This window comes from Salmo trutta, chromosome 38 (assembly GCF_901001165.1).
Source record: "Salmo trutta chromosome 38, fSalTru1.1, whole genome shotgun sequence".
NCBI classification, from domain to species: Eukaryota; Metazoa; Chordata; class Actinopteri; order Salmoniformes; family Salmonidae; genus Salmo; species Salmo trutta.
Window position 1 is genome coordinate 24,603,141 of NC_042994.1, and position 22,955 is coordinate 24,626,095.

General features: G+C 41.5%; 1 protein-coding gene across 1 annotated transcript; it reads left to right on the forward strand.

Annotated features, from left to right (window-relative positions):
• The first annotated feature begins 1,148 nt into the window (after window positions 1-1,148).
• Window positions 1,149-22,108, forward strand: LOC115177971 (myosin heavy chain, fast skeletal muscle-like). The gene is made up of 41 exons (XM_029738974.1): window positions 1,149-1,173; window positions 1,595-1,639; window positions 1,773-2,000; window positions 2,338-2,484; window positions 2,696-2,852; window positions 3,812-3,839; window positions 4,088-4,196; window positions 4,355-4,447; window positions 4,623-4,683; window positions 4,823-4,921; window positions 5,256-5,359; window positions 5,730-5,868; window positions 9,031-9,149; window positions 9,316-9,465; window positions 9,560-9,730; window positions 9,959-10,262; window positions 10,618-10,682; window positions 10,773-10,860; window positions 10,980-11,097; window positions 12,147-12,270; window positions 12,718-12,854; window positions 13,317-13,572; window positions 13,801-14,043; window positions 14,384-14,560; window positions 14,657-14,802; window positions 14,982-15,072; window positions 15,356-15,745; window positions 15,869-15,995; window positions 16,184-16,302; window positions 16,856-17,052; window positions 17,178-17,361; window positions 17,446-17,611; window positions 17,923-18,047; window positions 18,210-18,518; window positions 18,630-18,833; window positions 18,990-19,115; window positions 19,244-19,414; window positions 20,832-20,936; window positions 21,037-21,132; window positions 21,528-21,659; window positions 21,975-22,108. Exons 3-41 carry the CDS (start codon window positions 1,785-1,787, stop codon window positions 21,993-21,995), a joined length of 5,814 nt encoding a protein of 1,937 aa, XP_029594834.1. The 5' UTR covers window positions 1,149-1,173; window positions 1,595-1,639; window positions 1,773-1,784; the 3' UTR covers window positions 21,996-22,108.
• The last annotated feature ends 847 nt before the right edge of the window (window positions 22,109-22,955 follow it).

Here is a 22,955-nt window from a genome sequence, read left to right on the forward strand (position 1 = left end):
CAGTCCAGCTGGCACTTGGCATTGGGCATTGTGATCTTAGGCTTGTGTGCGGCTGCTCGGCCATGGAAACCCATTTCATTAAGCTTCCGACAAACAGTTATTGTGCTGACAAAGGCAGTTTGGAACTCCATAGTGAGTGTTGCAACCGAGGACAGACGATTTGTACGTGCTTCAGCTCTCGGCGGTCCTGTTCTGTGAGCTTGTGTGGCCTACCACTTCGTGGCTGAGCAGTTGTCGCTCCTAGACATTTCCACTTCAAAATAACAGCACTTAACTGCAGCTCTAGCAGGGCAGAAATTTGATGAACTGACTTATTGGAAAGGTGGCATCCTAGGACAGTGCCACGTTGAAAGTCACTGAGCTCTTCAGTAAGGCCATTCTACTGCCAATGTGTGTCTATGGAGATTGCATGGCTGTGTGCTCGAATTTATAAACCTGTCAGCTTTGGGTGTGGCTGAAATAGCCGAATCCATTCATTTGAAGGGGTGTTCACATACTTGTATGTATGTTTATATATAGTTTACCTAAACATTATATTTAACAGTTTTATGAGCTGTAATTAAAAGCCTAAATGTTTCCATTCTAGCTTTTAAATCTTAATTTAATATGGTTCCACCAGGGTGATAAATCAAACTAAGCAAAGCACGAGGTAACGGCCAACTCCGTCACAAGCATGAGGTGAGGAGACAGTTCAGATGTGTTTACAAGCTAAACAATATAAAAGTAGGTGAACATATATATATAAAGTTGTTGATGAGGATTAATGCCACTAAAATGAAACTAAATAAGGTCAGATTAGATTTAATGAAAACTATTTCAAGGTGTTGGGGCAACATGGATTCCACTACAGTATTTGAGGGTCAGTGGTAGGAACATTGGAATCAATTAGATTAAACAAACTTTTGATATTGGTAATGAAATCTCTAATTTATGTTAATTCACTGAAATTCAATATCGGAGACAAATATGACATTAAAAAGTAATGTAATGGGAGTGTGGTGCTCCTGGAAGTGGGAGGTGCTAGTGAGAGACAGAAATAAACAGGTCTCTCATCCAATTCATTTCCTTTCCCAGAGTGGTCCATAATTAACTGTTGCTTGGTTAGCACTTCCAACCAGATATAAGGAGGCTGAGGCCCCAGCATCCATAAGTCAGATACCTTCTTCTTCTGTGGTAAGACCGCTCCACCTCCTTAGATTTTTAAGTGTGTCTCGTCCTTGCACTCAGCATCTGAGGCAGTAGCTAACTGCACTATTTGTATTGAGTTCTGTAAGATTCTAAAATATTAAATCAAGTGGCATTAAAAACAATGTTGTTTTTATTATGTGTTTTACTTCAAATCTGTAACTTTCATTTACAGTAAAAAGTGGTGCTCCTGCACTTGAAAGGGTGTTCTAGAATGTAACTGGGTTTTCAGGGGTATTTATTTGAATTCCTAACAGAATGTGTGGATGTGTAGTAAAGGAAAGTTACCAGTTGCACCTGTAGTTGAATTTGAAATATAATGATTGAGTTAAATGTTTTCTAGCCCTTTAGGGGATAAATGATAAGGCTTTAGACTTGTGTGTTTTCACAACACCCTAATGTGTCACAGGGTCCTCCAAGAAGTACACATTCATCTGTAGGAGGGGAAAAGAAGGTGAGACATGGTTTCAGTCTTCACATAAAAAGTGATGAGAATATTCTGAGAGAGATACCGCTCACCAAACTCTGTTGACTGGGGAGGAAGCACCACAGATTCAGTCATGTTTCTTGTTTCATCTCTTTCCTAGTTATCCGTCACCATGAGTACGGACGCAGAGATGCAAGTCTATGGCAAGGCTGCCATATACCTTCGTAAGTCTGAGAAGGAGAGGATGGAGGCACAAGCCATGCCCTTTGATTCAAAGAACGCCTGCTATGTGACAGACAAGGTGGAGCTGTACCTTAAGGGTTTAGTCACTGCCAGGGCCGACGGAAAGTGTACTGTGACAGTTACCAACCCTGACGGCAGTAAGGAGGTAAGCCTGATCAGAAAAGTATTCAAGTTCAAGTTTGTGCAATCACTCTAATTCTTGAAAAGTCAACTAAATGCAAAAACAACCTTCCAATGTTTTTTGTAAACAGAATATAATCTTCAAAGACATACATTTTATTGATGCTATTTAAAAATGATATGGAATTTCTCATGTTGACTAGTCAAGAATCTCCAGTTATGTGTCAGTGGGTGATAACAAAGTAGTTGGATTTAATGTGGATATGCATTTTTTAAATGATTAAACTTGTATTTAATGAGCAAAAAGCATTCAGTCATGTCTACTTTGATCTGCGTGTAAACTAGGTTTCTGACTGTTTCAGGAAGGAAAAGAGTTCAAAGATGCAGACATCTATGAGATGAACCCCCCTAAGTATGACAAGATTGAGGACATGGCCATGATGACCTACCTGAATGAAGCCTCTGTGTTGTATAACCTCAAAGAGCGTTATGCAGCATGGATGATCTATGTAAGAGGCCTGCACATATACATACACACATACATGAACATAATAAATACACACATACAGTACTAGACATAATTAAATGGTAGAAACCAAAACATATCAATACAGTAGACCCCACATCATTATACCAAAGTACACCCACATCCTCACATAAATCCAAGTTAAAGTACATCTGATTTTGTTAATCCTTTATTTTAATTATGCTTTCATCCAGACCTACTCTGGGCTCTTCTGTGCCACGGTGAACCCCTACAAGTGGCTCCCAGTGTACGACGAAGAGGTTGTCAACGCCTACAGAGGGAAGAAGAGGGTGGAGGCTCCACCCCATATCTTCTCCGTCTCTGACAACGCCTTTCAGTTCATGATGATTGGTACGAGCTGTCATGGATGGATGGATCAATCAATCAAATTTATTTATAAAGCCCTTTTTACATAAGCAGATGTCACAAAGTGCTTATACTGAAACCCAGCCTGAAACCCTAGACACCAAGCAATGCAGACCCTAAGTCAAAACCTAGAGAGGAACCATGCTCTGAGGGGTGGCCAGTCCTCTTCTGGCATGAGATTATAGGAATATATGGCCATTAAGGCAATACAAAATGTTCAAACGTTCATAGATGACATGCAGGGTCAAATAATTATCACAGTGGCTGTGGAGTGTGCAATAGGTCAGCACCTCAGGAGTAAATGTCAGTTGGCTTTTCATAGCCGAGCATTCAGAGGTCGAGACAGTAGGTGCGGTAGAGAGAGAGAGATAGGGAGAGTCAAAAACCAGCAGGTAGCACGTCAGGTGAACAGATCAGTGTTCCATAGCCGCAGGCAGAACAGTTGAAACTGGAGCAGCAGCACGACCAGGTGGACTGGGGACAGCCAGGAGTCATCAAGCCAGGTTGTCCTGTGGCATGGTCCTAGGGCTCTGGTCCTCAGAGATAGAGAGAGAGAATACTTAAGTTCATACAGGAACCCAGCTAAGAGAGGAGAATTTCACCAGACTTAAAGGTCGAGAACGAGTTGTCGTCTCTCACACGGATAGACAATCCATAAAAATGGAGCTCTATGGATATCCATAACTGCATATAGATCTCACAGTCCATAAGTGCTAATGGATGGATGGATGGATGGACCGATTGTTGGGTGTAAAATCAAATCAAATCAAAGTCAAATATGCTTTAGAGTTTACTCGTCAAGGTTAGAACAGTTTGCTGGGAACGTCTGATTTCAGTATCCATGAATGGAAAATGTTCCAAAATTAAATTCATGATTATACAAATGCAATAATGTACCCATAATGTTGCTTGAGTATGATAAGCAATATGTATTTTGATTCCAGATAAGGAGAACCAGTCCGTCCTGATTACGTAAGTTGTTTACTAAAATGTCACTTGAGAAAGTATTTCTATTGTAATAAGTTGGGTCACTTGGTGTGATGAAATACATGACATTATGAATGGATTATGACATTAGGCTATGTGTAATAACGAGTTGATGAAAGGGAATATTTACTTATGTTAGAAAACAGGTATTTTTCTATGCTATTTCTTGGTGAAAGCCAAACTGACACTCAAACATGTACCTAAAACGCCTCTTTCTCTGTCATATAAACCAGTGGAGAATCCGGTGCAGGAAAGACTGTCAACACCAAGCGTGTCATCCAGTACTTTGCCACCATTGCAGTGTCTGGTGGCAAGAAGGAAGCAGACCCCAACAAAATGCAGGTAGGTTGTTCTTATGTTTGCCTTTTAATCACATTTCAGTTTGGTTTTCTGAGCAAACTTTTTGTGAATCATGTTTCAAGAAAAGTGTTCAAGTCATAGAGAAAAACAAACTGTACCACTTTTCCCATTTCTGAGCAACTTGTGTTTATCTCAATCAGGGGTCTCTTGAGGATCAGATCATTGCAGCTAACCCTCTGCTGGAGTCTTACGGTAATGCCAAGACAGTGAGGAACGACAACTCGTCTCGCTTTGTAAGTATTGTGGCGTACTGTGGAAGTAACCTTATATTGGAAAAAATGTATTTCAGTAATTCCCTATTGTTATATCAATAGATGTCCAACAAACTGTAACATTTAAAGGGGTCTATCAAAGTAAAATGTTAGATTTATTTGTTGACCTATTTCTAACCCCCATGCTCTACTATAGGGTAAATTCATCAGGATTCACTTCCAAGCTGGTAAACTGGCTAAAGCTGACATTGAGACCTGTGAGTTGGTATTGATTGTTTCTCAATGATTTCCTAAATTCACACAGATTATTTTTTGGAGATCTTAACATCAAATTTGATTTCATCTTATGTTTTCTCTCTCTCTTTGTGTCACTCGCGCTCTCTCTTTCACCCTCAGACCTGCTGGAGAAGTCCAGAGTGTCCTTCCAGCTTCCCGATGAGAGAGGCTACCACATCTTCTTCCAGATGATGACAGGCCACAAACCTGAGCTAGTTGGTAAGACAAAGTAGAGGTCCAGGGGAAATGATTCCCACCCCCATCTGTGGAACTTGTTAAAAATATTCATAGTACACACTAATAATACTATTACAATGAGTACATCCAAGGTAACAAGGCATCTAGACATTTGGAAGGTCTTTGGGAAATATCTGTAAAGTAATGCACTGTGATGCACTAGTCCACAAGTCTCAGTCTCCTCTTTTGATGCTATTTATTATATACTACATGTATCATTGAGTCCATCTATTGAGTAAAGGAGGGAGAGATACTGTAAAGGTAGGACAGCAGAATTCTAAGATTTAACTGACAAGCTGTTCTCTGTTGTCCACAGAATTGGCGCTCCTCACCACCAACCCCTACGACTTCCCCATGTGCAGCCAGGGACAGATCACTGTGGCCAGCATCAACGACAATGAAGAGCTGGATGCCACAGATGTGAGTCAAACAAAGGGTTAACCAAACTATAGATATAGAATGGGTAGGACCACCATACACACTGAAGGTCTGTAAAATTCCAACTTGCTAGGAATTTTCATGTATTTTTGTTTGATTTTAAATGCCTTGTGTTAGTTAAGCATGAACATAAAGGAACTTTTCATGCCTTCACACTTCGCCCTGAGGCACATACATGTAAGACATCCAAAAGAGAGCACCACTAAGTGCCCTGTGGAACTGTGTAAAACTCCTTTTGTGTTGCCATCTACTAATGTGTTGGCCAAGAGTCAAATCTATCCATCCCATTCGTTCTGGAGTGAGCACAGAACTGTAGCGTAACGTAATTTTTGTACCTCTTCTTTATTGCCAGGAAGCCATTACAATCCTGGGCTTCACTAATGAGGAGAAGCTTGGAATATACAAGCTGACAGGAGCTGTAGTGCACCATGGCAACTTGAAATTCAAGCAGAAGCAGCGTGAGGAGCAGGCCGAGCCAGACGGCACAGAGGGTGAGTCCCACTCATAGACATACAATATGTAGAGCATTAGTCCCATTCTCAGTCTCCAACATAGAAATAGAACACCTAAGACAGACAGTGCCACATGAAAGTGTAATGGAAATTCTCCACTAAGGATGCACACTCAATGTAAATGAATCCATCTTTATTAACAGTTAACTGGAGAGGTTCACAAACTCAATACAAGCTTGATGAAAACTCTGACAAGGGCGTACCCTTTCAGTCCTTATATACTGCTACACAAACAAGTCATATCAGCATGATTTACCTTATTCATTATTAACGGTGGTTCCTGCATGTGACTGACCCATACCTCACGAGGCTTCTTCTCTCAAAGCTGAGACCTTGAAACTGAGATACTCCTCTTGGTTCCCGGAGCAATGTTCTAGGCGAACTGCCAAATTGCTTATACAGTGATAGTGAGTACAATCAGTCACTCGCATGAAACCAACAGAATTGGTAATAAGAAAAAGCATTTTTAGAAAAAGCAGCATTAATCTGAAAACACACAAACAGAAAATGTTCCATCACATTCCCTCCTTTTATCACTTCCGTTATAATAATTGTAACATAAGGTGAGCATTAGATTATGGCATAAACTAGCAAAGGAGGTTCTATCAAAATACTTCTATAAAAGTAAGTGAAATCAACACATAGTGACACTTTATCCTTTCAAACCCTTCATTCTGGGTTACACAATCTAACTAATAACTTATCCTTATTCCATAGGTCTAACACTTGTAAAACCATTGTAGTAGAATGGTTTAACTTAAGACCTTCCTTTCATACAAGTACACACATGCTTCATTACATACGTTTATTTATAGAAACATCATAAGCGGCAGGGGAGAACTGGAGCTTTAGACTTTCTCTTCAACCTTCTGGTTCCTAAGAGACTTGAAAATAAAAATAAAAAACGGAATATGACCAGTGTTAGTAATAGCCTCACTTCGCCTCTATTTGTCATGCTTATATGCAGTCAACAAGTATAATTATTATTTTCCCAAGTATAATTATTGTTTTCCCAAACAAGCCCTCTCCCCTTCTGAGTCTAGGATGTACAATGAATCTCTGTGGCTATTCAGGTGGTGTCTCCCAGTCTTGATATCAGTCAGGAGAAGCCTTCAGATTAGGAAGTCCGCATTCTTGCAGCCTGCCTCTGTCCTTTGTTAATAATTACCCAGACTCATACACAAACAGCTATTTGAGAATAAGCAATTTATATAATGATATAAAACAGTGAAGCTATAAGACAGTTTTATACGGCAATAGTTCATAATCTATATAGTTAGCTCTATGATATGACTCCTATCTCACTCTTGTAGAAACATTCTGTCTCAGAGACATGCCCCCTTTGTACTTTGCCACCGGCCACAAATACAGTTGCACATAGATCATTCCATCTAACCCATAACACATGAATTACCGCTACTAGGCCACTTTAACAAACATACTAAAACATGGTCAAGTCAAACAATTAGTCCCTCATCTGGAACGGTGATCACTCACATGTTCCACACCACCAAGAATACATATTGCCTTGAACAGGGAAGATAGAGAATACATGTTTAATCATTTTCTCTCCTTCTCAGCTTTTCAAATCATTCTTTAAACTACTGATAAATGATCCCATGCTTCTTGAATCTCTGACTTTAATTTAAGACTCTCAACTTAGCACACACCGACCGACACTGGCAGAATGTACATCTAAAGACAAGGGTGTGTACATGTACTACATGTCAACATATCTTTGTCCTTGTGTTACACTGTTCGCCAGTGGCATGTTAGTGACAGATCGGTATCTCAATGCATTTCTATTCTAAATTACTAAATAACATTTCACAGTGTGCAGACCCCACAATCAACCTAATACCCCCAAATAAACCATTTTGGACAATCCTAAATCAATTACGGATAACGGTTGACCACTCCTCCTCCCTCCCAGCACTCATTCTTCTGGCATCTCTTTGTTTTCTTCTTAAGATAGCGTTGCAGTTCATCCTCATAATGGTACACATGGAACTCATGCCTGTCAATGTGGATGGCCCTTGATAATGTCCCGATTTCAATATCCCCAAGCAGACGAAACACTCACCTGAGCCGCCGCCACCACCCTTTGTGGTCCATTCTGTCTTATCCGTTTTCCGGCCAGTGCACAAGTAGCACGAGATAAGTTTGGAGGGGTTGAGGGTCACACTGTTCTCGGCGGAATGATCTCTTCCATGCATCTAGATACCATCTGTGGTCACCTTCGCCATAACCTCGAGAGAGGACAGACCAGAACAACAGTTTAGGCTGTTTCTGATTCAGGAAATCCAGAATAACTATTCATTGCATGACAAATTATTACATTCCCAATATTCTTAATTCAAATTTCAAAGAGAATCACAACTGTTCACACCATTTCAAGTGTCAAAGAGAATCACAACTGTTTGCAAATTGGCTTATACTCCCCTATCATATTGGCAACCTCATGGCAGAGTTACAGGGTCAGGGAGTCAGAGAACAGCAGACCCAATCTGGTGAGATGTGTATTGAAGCCAAACAACAACAGCAAAACACTACTTAATAGCATTTACCAGCATTTACATATTATACTGAAATCTCACCCAGTGTCTCTAGCCTTTGAGTGATTAGGCCTCACCAGAAAGTCAGAGCAAAGGTCATTCAACACCATTAAGTGAGTGTTCTTTCCCCTTTCAGAAGAACATGGGTTATCAGTTTCCTTCAACTAGGACATAGGTCTTTCCAGTAGGAAAACCCCCTCTCAATCACTACTGCTAATACACATGGATCACTCAAACAATGTTCTGCTTTTACCCCTATTGTAAGGTTGAGAAACATGCAAAACAAACATGATACCTTTCTCCTTATTGGAAGGCATTGTTTTCATTTTAGTCTAACAATGTTACTCTTAATAAAGAAGGATTCATTTACATTGAGTGTTCGTCTTTAGTGGAGAAATTACATTTTAAAAGTCATGCAGGAGAGTTTTTGGAAACCAAATTCCCACCTCCAGAAATGATTTGAAATGATGAATATGGGAGAAAATCAAAACCTAACCTAAAAGTTATCCAAAGTATTTTGTCAGTGTGACATCAGAAACAAGCGATCTAGTGTCACTGAATCTGTTGTTGTTGGTTCTCTCTCCAGTGGCTGATAAAATCGCCTACCTGCTGGGCCTGAACTCAGCTGAGATGTTGAAAGCTCTGTGCTACCCCAGAGTGAAGGTCGGCAACGAGTATGTGACCAAGGGACAGACTGTGGCTCAGGTAAGACTGCAAAACACAGCATCTACCATTTTCTGAGCACCGGAATTATTTGGGGACGAGTGCATTGCTTTTTTAAATAGTGATGTTGTTTATCCCAAGGTCTTATCACCTTATCACCAGACACGGTCAATAGCTAATGTATTAATTTGAGGTATTATCATTGCAGGTTAATAACTCAGTCAGTGCTCTGGCCAAGTCCATCTATGAGAGGATGTTCTTGTGGATGGTCATCCGTATCAATGAGATGTTGGACACCAAGAATCCAAGGCAGTTCTATATCGGTGTGCTTGACATTGCCGGGTTTGAGATCTTTGATGTGAGTATGACACCAGAACAAGACAATTAGTTGTGATTCAGATTGATTACAGCCTTGTATGATGAAATGATCCCTTTTAAAACTCCATCAACAGTACAACAGCATGGAGCAGCTGTGCATCAACTTCACCAATGAGAAACTGCAACAGTTTTTCAACCACACCATGTTCGTCCTGGAGCAAGAGGAGTACAAGAAGGAGGGAATCGTCTGGGCCTTCATTGACTTCGGCATGGATTTGGCTGCCTGCATTGAGCTTATTGAGAAGGTAAGCTGTCTGTGAAGATTGTAATGGACCGCAAAAGCGAAGATCATAGTGAGTCCTGTGTGAGATATTATCACAGTGGTACAACGTATCTGACTGTTGAGAACTCAATATGTTTCCTATTATGTACCCCAAAATTAATGTAATCCTCAAATATAATGTTTACTAAAGGAATGATTGCGATCCTAAATGGAAATATCACTAATTTGAAATACATCTATTTTCGTAAAGCCATTGGGCATCTTCTCCATCCTTGAAGAGGAGTGCATGTTCCCCAAGTCTTCAGACACTACCTTCAAGGACAAGCTGTACGCCCAGCATCTTGGCAAAACAAAGGCGTTTGAGAAGCCCAAGCCTGCCAAAGGCAAGGCAGAGGCCCACTTCTCCCTGGTGCATTATGCCGGTACTGTGGACTACAACATCACTGGCTGGCTGGAGAAGAACAAGGACCCCTTGAACGACTCAGTTTGTCAACTGTATGGGAAGTCCGGAGTCAAAATTTTGGCTGCACTATATCCCCCTCCACCTCCTGAGGGTAAGACTAGCATCATGTCACAATATTTAATTAGGCACTAGTTACAACTCAGACCCAAATGTTCTTTAAAGTCTTAGAATGTATGACAATTTCTCAACGTTTATTACTAGGTTGATTTACTCATAGACTTGGTTAATTTAATCATGCAGTAGGTCTTATTTAACATAATCTCATTGGCAGCATTTGCCTCTAGATAAGTGTGAAGTTAACCAGAGATTCTCTGGTTTATAATTAGTGTGCTTGCTGAAGACAAGACCACTCTAGATTTCTTACATATTATTAATATTATATTTATTCCACCCACTCTAGGAAATGTACTTTTCTAGTTATCTTTTACTTTTCCCCATTTTAACAGATAAAGCCAAGAAAGGAGGCAAGAAGAAGGGTGGTTCCATGCAGACTGTGTCCTCCCAGTTCAGGGTGAGCTTTTGAAATCTGCATATTCAGTCCTTTCAAAGGTGCAATTATTATAAATGGTTTCTGAGAAAATGGTTTGTAACCCTCTTACAGGAGAACTTACATAAGCTGATGACCAACTTGAGGAGCACTCATCCTCACTTTGTGCGCTGCCTGATCCCCAACGAGTCAAAGACTCCAGGTACAAGAAATATTGAGTTAAATATGTCATCTTATCAGTACAGTATCAGTAACCTCAAGCATTCCAATCTTTAATTACCTGTTTATGAGTATTAAAAGAGACTTGGTTTGTTTTATCAGGTTTGATGGAGAACTTCCTGGTTATCCACCAGCTCAGGTGTAATGGTGTACTGGAGGGTATCAGGATCTGCAGAAAGGGCTTCCCCAGCAGAATTATCTATGCTGACTTCAAGCAAAGGTACATACATGCAAGCATGCACACACACACACACACACACACACACACACACACACACACACACACACAGAAATGATTGGCACTGTTGATAAAGATGAGCAGAAAAGACTGTATCAAATAAATAACACTGATACTGAGCTATATTTTATGATCAAGCATTTGTGACAATTATATTATTTTATACTCAGAGAAAAAGATTTCGTTTAACAATTCATATTTTATTTCAAGATAGGCTCATAATTATTGACACCCCTGTTTTCAATAAGAGGATCATGGCACTGAGTCTTTCTCTAGAATGTTGTATGAGATTGGAGATCACATTGGGAGGGATCTTTGACCATTCCTCCTTACAGAATTCTTCCAGATCCTTGATATCCATTGTTCAAACCACAGGTTTTCAATGGGGTTCAAGTCTGGAGACTGAGACGGCCATAGGAAAATGTTGATTTTGTGGTCGATTAACCATTTCCTTGTGGATTTTGATGTGTGTTTGGGGTTATTGTCTTGCTGTAATACACACCTGTGGCTACGTTTCAGCCTCCTGGCTGAGGCAACCGAGTTTTTGGCAAAAATGTCATGGTACTGGGTAAAGTTCATTATGCCGTTGACCTTAACGAGGGCCCCCAGATCATTTGATGTACAGTAGCCCCATAACATCAAAGATCCTCCACCATATTTTACAGTAGGTGTGGAGTTATTTTCCTCATATACATATTTTACAGTAGGTATGGGGGTTATTTTCCTCATATACATATTTTACAGTAGGTATGGGGTTATTTTCCTCATATACATATTTTTCAGTAGGAATGGGGGTTATTTTCCTCATATACATATTTTACAGTAGGTATGGGGTTATTTTCCTCATTTACATATTTGTTTCGAATCCAAAAAACATTTTGACCATACAATATATCTCAGCATTTGTATTGTTCATTTGATACAGTCTATTTTCCTCATCTTTATCAAGGGTGCAAATCATTTTGAACCTCACTGTATATCCAACCAACCAATTACAACTTGCCATATTTTAAAACTGTCCTCTCATTCAGGTACAAAGTACTGAATGCCAGTGTCATCCCTGAAGGCCAGTTCATGGACAACAAGAAGGCTTCTGAGAAGCTGCTTGGATCCATTGATGTGAATCACGAAGATTACAAGTTTGGACACACCAAGGTCAGTCAAATACCCCCAGCAAAGCTGACAACAAAACACAACTTCAATAATAATTTAAACCCGTACCATATAAAATCTCTCCAGGTGATCTATCCATCCTTTTGTTCTTTCTTCTTCATTTAACTAATGGAAAAGGTGGAAAAAAATTATGTTTTTTTCCTCCAAAGTCATACATCACAAGTATAGAAGAGAAACTAAACTCATTATCATGTACATTGTGTTAGAGTGGTATGGATTCAGTTATCTGTATCTGTGTACATTATTAATCTACAACTGTACAATAACTAACAACTTAGAAACAACCTATCACATGGTTGGTTTGTTTGTAGCCACAGCAAAGTTAATGTTGTTTAAATCAATCTAGTGGTGATATTCCCCTCTTTTGATTCAACCCTTTCTATCTGTCACCGTCTGTGGTTCCATTGACCATGTTAACCTGTGTCTCAGGTGTTCTTCAAAGCCGGTCTGCTGGGTGTCCTGGAGGAGATGAGAGATGAGAAGCTGGCCACTCTGGTCGGCATGGTCCAGGCTCTCAGCCGTGGATTCCTCATGAGGAGAGAGTTTAGCAAGATGATGGAGAGGAGGTGAGGAATAGTAGACATCTTGGCAAAGCTTTCTGTCAACCACCTGTATCTAATGCATTATGATTACATACTGTATATGCTGTGAGCTGTTCAGAATGAGAAAGTACATCTTATAATGGTCTACTAAATCTTTTGGGTTAATTCATTTATAAGTCCAGAAATGGATGTAGCAACTAAGGATTCTAGCATTATAGTTGCAGTTTGGGATTTGGCTGTTCAACTGTCTTTTAAATGTGTGGTATTTACCTTTTAATTCTTGAAGAATATAAAATACATCATGAGCTTAGCATAACCTGTCAGTCCTTGCATCTAGTCCACTATCTGTGCATTTAGGAGGGGTTACATTTCTCTAGCCCCCTTGCTCATCTGTAAACAAACAGTGACAGGTGGTTCTGTTTTGTTGTTCATCTAATTCCATCATCTAATGACTCACCATGCCACTCCATCGTTTCTGTCGACCAGAGAATCAATTTACTCCATCCAGTACAACATCCGCTCATTCATGAATGTGAAAACCTGGCCATGGATGAAGTTGTACTTCAAGATCAAGCCCCTGCTGCAGAGCGCTGAGACTGAGAAGGAGCTGGCCAACATGAAGGAGAACTATGAGAAAATGAAGACAGACCTGGCCAAGGCTCTGTCTACAAAGAAGCAAATGGAGGAGAAGTTGGTGTCCCTGACTCAGGAAAAGAACGACCTGGCACTCCAAGTCGCATCTGTGAGTCAGCACCTACCCTCGTATGGACACATTTACATACACATGAATACACACACATATGAACACACTGAAAAGTATGTGGTTAACTCACACATTTTTATTGCCCATGTTATATATTGTATATATTTCGTGAATTTCTATTGATTTGCTCTGACCTCTATGAGTAAAATGTATATTTTGATACACAAAGTGAGGCCTCTGATTTGTTTACTCCTGTTCTGAAACCAGGAAGGAGAGAGTCTGAACGATGCTGAGGAAAGGTGTGAGGGGCTCATCAAGAGCAAGATCCAGCAGGAGGCCAAACTCAAAGAGACGACCGAGAGGCTGGAGGATGAGGAGGAGATCAATGCTGAGTTGACTGCCAAGAAGAGGAAGCTGGAGGATGAGTGCTCTGAGCTGAAGAAGGACATTGATGACCTGGAGCTCACCCTGGCCAAAGTGGAGAAGGAGAAGCATGCCACTGAAAACAAGGTCTTATGTCTTACCATAGACAGTCTAACCAAACAATAATCCAATCAAAACATAGCTTAACAGAAATGGAATTCAAGTTGTATTGTGGGTGCAGGAAAAATTAAGACACAATAGTGGAATTTCAGTTGCGGGGTACTCCCAACATTCATTGCATGTTCTGCTCCCCCTCATTTATGACTTCCATTCAGTACACTGACATTGTGAACACTGCCATCTAGTGTTGAATCTTTAGTACAGTAATTGTTGATGAGATTTGTTAGCGAAATGAAATTAATGCAATATATAACAAACTAAATCTCCCATTTATGGTGAAGTATAATTATGTTGTGGTGGTTTACAGGTTAAAAACCTGACTGAGGAGATGGCGTCTATGGATGAGAGTGTTGCCAAGCTGACCAAGGAGAAGAAAGCCCTCCAAGAGGCCCACCAGCAGACACTGGATGACCTGCAGGCAGAGGAGGACAAAGTCAACACTCTGACCAAGGCCAAGACCAAGCTGGAACAGCAAGTGGACGACGTGAGTGGAGTTGGACATTTTGGCCATGATAGTATGTAAGATGATATTATCTTCAGTTGTTTAGATTTGAACAATATGTGTGTTTTTATCTTCTAGCTTGAGGGTTCTCTGGAGCAAGAGAAGAAGCTCCGTATGGACCTTGAGAGATCCAAGAGAAAGCTGGAGGGAGATCTGAAACTGGCCCAGGAGTCCATAATGGACCTGGAGAATGACAAGCAGCAAGCTGATGAGAAAATCAAGAAGTAAACACAAACAAATGACTACAGTATTACCTGCTATAATGGTTGTTCTTGACTAATTCTTGTAATTATGAATTAACACTTGAATGGTATTCCTAAAAGCAAAGTGAATGGTATGATTCTCTCCCTTTACACTATCAAACAAAAACTAACTAAGCAATCGATGTGTTTGTGTTTCTTAGGAAGGAGTTTGAGACCACTCAGCTCCTCAGCAAGGTTGAGGATGAACAGTCTCTGGGAGCTCAGCTGCAGAAGAAGATCAAGGAACTCCAGGTATAGTGCAGGATATAAGCTCCAGTACAGAAAAGCACAGACTTGAATCATTTCCTGAAAACATTATTCTGGTAGCACACATGCTTCCCGGTGGTTTCTGATGGCTAAGTAGGTTGGAAGATGGTGGTTCTGAACATTGTTGTTTTGGTTCCTGCAAGGGACACTGTCTACTGAATATATTAGTGTAACTGGATTTTTATTAAACACATTTATGCTGATGGAGGTTCAATTGTTTCAACTGTATTTTAGAATTCATCCCCCCTGCTCCTGCCCCCTGTTCTAGGCCCGTATTGAGGAGCTGGAGGAGGAAATTGAGGCTGAGCGTGCTGCCAGGGCTAAGGTTGAGAAGCAGAGGGCTGATCTCTCCAGGGAACTTGAGGAGATCAGCGAGAGGCTGGAGGAGGCCGGAGGCGCCACTGCTGCTCAGATTGAGATGAACAAGAAGCGTGAGGCTGAGTTCCAGAAGCTGCGTCGTGATCTTGAAGAGTCCACCCTGCAGCATGAGGCCACAGCCGCCGCTCTGCGCAAAAAGCAGGCCGACAGTGTGGCTGAGCTCGGGGAGCAGATCGACAACCTGCAGCGTGTCAAGCAGAAGCTGGAGAAGGAGAAGAGCGAGTACAAGATGGAGATTGATGACCTCTCTAGCAACATGGAGGCCGTCGCCAAGGCTAAGGTGAGTAGTGATGTTTTGGTTAAGCAGTGTTGAGGAGGGTCAACTACATTACCAATCAAGTGAACAATCAAGTTGACAGAAGTCCCATATATAAAGTAATGATGGAACATGTTTCACTAACAGGGCAATCTGGAGAAGATGTGCCGTACTCTTGAGGACCAGCTGAGTGAGCTCAAGACTAAGAATGATGAGAATGTTCGACAGGTCAACGACATCAGCGGACAGAGGGCCAGACTCCTGACAGAAAATGGTACCATCAACAATGAACAACAAGCCAATGCTTTCCTTCAGTAAAACACAATAACGTGTTGGGGGATATATACACATAATTTATACTGTACTATTCACCACCAAACATTGCCCTACGATACCTCCGAATCCATTTTCAATCTTAGAGTACAGAGACCCTATTAACAAGATGTCCCTCTGTCCCTGCAGGTGAGTTTGGTCGCCAGCTGGAGGAGAAGGAAGCCCTGGTGTCTCAGCTGACCAGAGGCAAACAGGCCTTCACCCAGCAGGTGGAGGAGCTGAAGAGGGCGATTGAGGAGGAGGTCAAGGTAAGGGACCCAAAATGGACTCCCCGTCCACAGAGTTTAGAGTTATATCTTCATATAGACGGTGACTACGCCACCCTCTGAGACTCCTACTGTCTCTCCACGCTCAGAGACTTCTACTGTCTCACCACCCTCAGAGAATTCTACTGCCTCTCCACCCTCAGAGACTCCTACTGTCTCTCCACCCTCAGAGACTTCTACTGTCTCTCCACCCTCAGAGACTTCTACTGTCTCTAAACCCTCAGAGACTCCTGCTGTCTCTCCACCCTCAGAAACTTCTAAAGTCTCTCAACCCTCAGATAATTATACTGTCTCTTCATCCCCAGAGAATGCTACTGTCTCTAAACCCTCATAGACTCCTACTGTCTCTCCACCCTCAGAGACTCCTACTGTCTCTCCACCCTCAGAGACTCCTACTGTCTCTCCACCCTCAGAGACTCCTACTGTCTCTCCACCCTCAGAGACTCCTACTGACTCTCCACCCTCAGAGACTTTTACCGTAATTTGTTTGACTATCTCTCTAATCATTCTTTGTCTTTCTCTTTCTTTCTCACAGGCTAAAAACGCACTGGCCCACGGTGTCCAGTCTGCCCGCCATGACTGTGATCTCCTGAGGGAGCAGTTTGAGGAGGAGCAGGAGGCCAAGGCAGAGCTGCAACGTGGCATGTCCAAGGCGAACAGCGAGGTGGCTCAGTGGAGGACTAAATATGAAACTGATGCCATCCAGCGCACAGAGGAGCTGGAGGAGGCCAAGTGAGTCGCACGCAACAGAAAAAACTCAGATATGGTGTGGATGGTGAGGCTATGAGAAAATGTTACATCAATATGTATTGTAACATATCTCTCACTCCATAAAACCGACCTCTGTTGTCCAACAGGAAGAAGCTGGCCCAGCGTCTGCAGGATGCCGAGGAGACCATTGAGGCGACCAACTCTAAGTGCGCCTCTCTGGAGAAGACCAAGCAGAGGCTGCAGGGAGAGGTGGAGGACCTCATGATTGATGTTGAGAGAGCCAACGCATTGGCCGCCAACCTCGACAAGAAGCAGAGGAACTTTGACAAGGTGAAAATGAATAAACAAACATTTTATCAATTTTAAAAACTCTTCATCTACGACTTCTAATGAATATCCCATGGATTCCCCTAGGTTCTGGCAGAGTGGAAGCAGAAGTATGAGGAGGGCCAGGCTGAGCTGGAAGGAGCTCAGAAAGAGGCTCGCTCTATGAGCACTGAGCTCTTCAAGATGAAGAACTCCTACGAGGAGGCTCTGGATCATCTGGAGACTCTGAAGAGAGAGAATAAGAACCTGCAACGTGAGCATTTGACAGCAGTTTTATTTGGCTCATGTTTGACTAGTGTTTTGAAAATGGAGGGAACTGCAATCATCAACATTAATATTACAGCATTTCAGAAATGTCATGTACAGTATAATTTGTATATATTTTACTTGTAGTTGGTATTCCTTTAAATATTCAAAATAAGTGGTCGGCAATTAGATTTGCAAGATCCTATGAAGTGCTGTTAATTAATTAACTGTTAATATGATTTAATGTCAAATTCAGCGCACTGGCATATCCACTAAACCCCCCAAGTCTAAACTTATTGTGTGTGTGTGTGTGTGCAGAGGAGATCTCTGACCTTACTGAGCAGATCGGAGAGACTGGCAAGAGCATCCATGAGCTGGAGAAGGCTAAGAAGACCGTGGAGACAGAGAAGTCTGAGATCCAGACCGCTCTGGAAGAGGCTGAGGTTCAAACTACAGCTGTTTGATGGAAAAGCGGTGTTACACTAGCCAACGCCCCAGCTACAGTCCAATGATCCCTGTATTGGAGTTTATTGTAGTCATATATATTTAATTCCTACATCCAAATGTATTGAACACGATTTTCCTGAATGCTTCTGTTTGTCCAGGGCACACTGGAGCACGAGGAATCCAAGATTCTGCGTGTGCAGCTGGAGCTGAACCAGATCAAGGGTGAGGTGGACAGGAAGATCGCTGAGAAGGACGAGGAGATGGAGCAGATCAAGAGGAACAGCCAGAGGATGGTTGACTCCATGCAGAGCACCCTGGACTCTGAGGTCAGGAGCAGGAATGATGCCCTGAGGGTGAAGAAGAAGATGGAGGGAGACCTGAACGAGATGGAGATCCAGCTGAGCCACTCCAACAGGCAAGCAGCTGAGGCCCAGAAACAGCTGAGGAACGTCCAGGGACAGCTCAAGGTAAAGGGACTGGGACATCAGGCTCAAAAACCTGAACATGGCTAGGTATTTGTTTGTGAATCACCCCTACTTCCACAAGTGCTAATGAACATATGTCATTGTGAACCACAGGATGCCCAATTGCACCTTGATGACGCTGTCCGTGTCGCAGAAGACATGAAGGAGCAGGCAGCCATGGTGGAGCGCAGAAACGGTCTGATGGTGGCTGAAATTGAGGAGCTGAGAGTTGCTCTCGAGCAGACAGAGAGAGGCCGCAAAGTGGCTGAGACTGAGCTGGTAGATGCCAGCGAGCGTGTTGGACTGCTGCACTCCCAGGTATGGGTCAAAGCCATTTCTTATGACACTCAACCAAGCATCCAGTTTAAACACATCTGGAATTTGACAGTGTTTGCATTAGACTTTCATAATTTCAGTCTTGTGACTTGCAAGTTCTCTTGAGAGTCAAACAATTCATCTTGTTTCCTTCTTCAGAACACCAGCCTTCTGAACACCAAGAAGAAGCTGGAGACTGACCTGGTGCAGGTGCAGGGAGAGGTGGACGACATCGTCCAGGAGGCCAGGAATGCAGAGGAGAAGGCCAAGAAGGCAATCACTGATGTGAGTCCTTGAATTACATCCACTTGATTTGTCCCCAAGTGCCAATGGTAGCAAGGCTGGTTAAGAACAACAAAGATCTGAGAGGGACGTTATGATTGGTGCATAAATTAAACAAACTATTATTCCAGGCGGCCATGATGGCTGAGGAGCTGAAGAAGGAGCAGGACACCAGTTCTCACCTGGAGAGGATGAAGAAGAACCTGGAGGTCACAGTCAAGGACCTGCAGCACCGCCTGGATGAGGCTGAGAATCTGGCCATGAAGGGAGGCAAGAAGCAGCTCCAGAAACTGGAGTCCAGGGTGAGTTACCAGCAGGGTGGATTAGGGTGGATTGAAAGACAGATTGTTGGAAATGTATTTGATCATGTAAAAATACACTGGAGCATTTTGTAATTACTTTTTCTCTCAATAACCCATCTACATCAGGGGTTCCCAAACTGTTTTGTGGCAAGGACCACTTTTGTGATAGCGAATTCATCAGGGACCCCCTCATAATATCAGAACACAACTCCTACTTTAAAGTGCGATAAAAATAGCATCCACTCAGATTTACTATGACTTCTGCAGTGCACGACTGGACTAATCAAGTCTCAGGCCCTGGGAAATAAAAAATGTAAGTCCCCCCTCTTTGCATCAGAGAGAAAATGTTGCAGTTTTAAAGCTTACATTACAGTGCATTTATGATCACAACAAAACCAATTATAATAATTTTACACTTATTTAGTGGAGTTGATCCAAGACCTTTAAATAAATTAAAATGTATTAATCTAGTTGCTTCCTTCTGGCTTAAACTGTTGTCTCAGCAGACTTCTTCTAATCTGCCATTTCATTCATAATAATAATAATTATTATTATTCACAATAAATTTCAACACACAAGACAATACACATTCATCTGATTAATGTCATAGTAATAATTGATCTCTTTATAGTTACCTCTCATTCACCGGCCGTTGCTAGGGAAGCTAGCGTTGCTATGCGGGGCTACCAGCTAGCGGGCTAATGGCTGAATTAGCTTGTAGGCTAGCGGACTTTAATAAGTTCATAAAACCTGAAAACACAACATATCATCTTAACAAACATATGCACACACTCCAGAAACATTACCGTCTTAAATATGGTGCTTTTCCAGTCGCTTACTTTCAAAATAAAGATATACAAATGTATTTATGTCGGTGTTTCTGTCTTGCTGTCTTGCTCAGTTGGCGAACTTCTTTCAACTGCCAGAGCGCGAGCTCTATAATGGAGGAAATGTCCCAACATTAAAACATGCGAGTGGCGGCCTCTAGTCGCCGTACTGGTACTGCACAATACACCACTAAACCAATGACAACAAGGATAGTCATGTTACATAAACAAGAAGAATTTGAGTTGTGAAACTCCCAGATCCGTTGTTTATCTAAGAGTTAATAACATAAATTGTGGATGAATAATATTACATTGTAATGTATTGCACCCTCTAAACATTTTCCAAAGATCCCTGGCGGTTTAATCTGTTCTTGCTATAACAATTCATAAACACATTGACTTTTAAATTTTTAAATTCACTTTGGGAACCACTGACCCAGATATTGAAAATGTGATATTATTACAGACCCCTTCAATTAAAATAATAAAATGACTTGACTGAGTAGAAGACTCTACCTCTGTTTTACAAATAGATGTTACGTCTGATTTCACCACCTGAAACAAATGCCTAAATGTATTTCTCCACAAAGGTGCGTGAGCTCGAGACTGAGGTGGAGGCGGAGCAGAGAAGAGGTGTAGACGCAGTAAAGGGAGTCCGCAAGTATGAGCGCAGAGTCAAGGAGCTCACTTACCAGGTAAGAGAAAGAGAAAGTGCCTTCTTCACACACTTGACACTAACAGACAGGTTTGTGTATAAAACTATTGTGACATTGATTCTTTGCTCTTCTCCCACAGACTGAGGAGGATAAGAAGAACGTTAACAGACTTCAGGACCTGGTAGATAAGCTGCAGATGAAAGTGAAGGCCTACAAGAGGCATTCTGAGGAAGCGGTGAGTCACAGTCAAATACTCTGTGAAAAAAATATTTTTCCGTACAAAACGTAATGTCCATGTGGTTTAGTTGAAGTGTTGCTACAGCACACCAGTCAGCAATGACTCAATTGATATTACAAGTAATTGCTTAAGAAAATATCAACATTTCTGAGTGTTTGCTGCGCTGGGGGCTGGTCTAGTGATCGTGCTGGAGGCAGCGGTTTGATCCCCCGTTCCGCTAACTCACTTACTCTACTGTATCATCTATCTCCCTGTATACATTGCTATCCTAAAGCTGTCTTTTTTTGTATTTATTTTTTTAAATACCATTAAAAACAGAATATTAATTTGCTGCCTGAAGCTTCAAACTTTAAATACTGATGTTCTGCTCTCCCTCTCTTTTAATCACCCAGGAGGAAGCAGCAAACCAGCACATGTCTAAGTTCAGGAAGGTTCAGCATGAGCTGGAGGAAGCTGAGGAGCGTGCTGACATCGCTGAGACTCAGGTCAACAAGCTCAGAGCCAAGACCCGTGACTCTGGAAAGGTACAGAACTGATGCTAAACCTATACCTGACTCATGTTCAGATATGAACACATCAACACCACCTATGATTCAGTCTTCACAGAGGTCAATACAGACCTTTTGCACTCAATTGTATTGAAGATCTCTAAGAAGAACATTTCAGGAAGGGCTAAACAATCTAATAAGAGTAATTCAGTTTGTACTTCAACATCTAAAATCCAAGCTGAGTAATGAGCATTAAAGACTTGATCCATTATATTCTATCCAAGCCTTTCCATATATTTATCATGTTCATTATGATTACTGATCCATTATATTATTTATTTCTTCTTACAGGGAAAAGAAGCTGCTGAATAAACAAGACCAAAGTATTGAAGATCAAAGTCTTACCATTTTCCTGTGTTGCATAAAATATGATTTTCATGGTGAAATGTTGAGCATTGATTAAAAACACGTAGGCCTACATACACTTCCTTTGTGACTGTGGACTTATTACTCAGCAAACAGCTTCTTAATACCATAAAAAATGGTACTTTAATTAAAGGAGCAATCTGGGATTCCAACAACAACAAAGCGTTCACATCAGCTGAGGGATTAGAATGGAGAAATGTAAACGCTCAAATTCATAGACTGAGCTATGGATGTAAAGACTGACCAGCTAAACATCAAAATTGTAGTTTTAACCATTTACACTCAAGGGAATTGGCCTATACGGGCAGGCCCAAATGTAAATGTTTTTAAAAGAAAAAGATCTGAGAAGCATATGCATAACAATGGTAGCAATTGAAAGGGATCACTTTGGAGATGGGATTATTATTATTTTTGTAATTTTTTTAAGTGACCGAATTTTTGTATTAGAATTTTGTAACAGATTATGCACACATTAATTTGTTGTGGAAACACTATGTAAACATAAATGGAGATTTCACTTCTAGGTTAACCAATATTATGTAAACCAGAGGCTAGTGGGAGGAACTATAGGGCAACGGGCTCATTGTAATGGCTGGAATGGAATTAATGGAACAACGTCAAACATGTTGTTTCCATAGGTTTGATACCGTTCCAATTATTCCATTCTAGCCATGACGATGAGCCTGTCCTCCTATAGCTCCTCATTCCTGGAAAATGTCACTTTAATAGGGTAAAGAATAGTCTGATTATTCTGCGTTCAAAACAACTGGGACCTCGAAAATCTCTGACTGCAGTGCATTCAAGACAACTGGGAACTCTGAGAAAAAACTAGCTCAGGCTGGGAAAAATTGGTTTGAACATCCAACTCGGAATTCCAAGTCGGAAACTCTGGCATCTTTCTAGAGC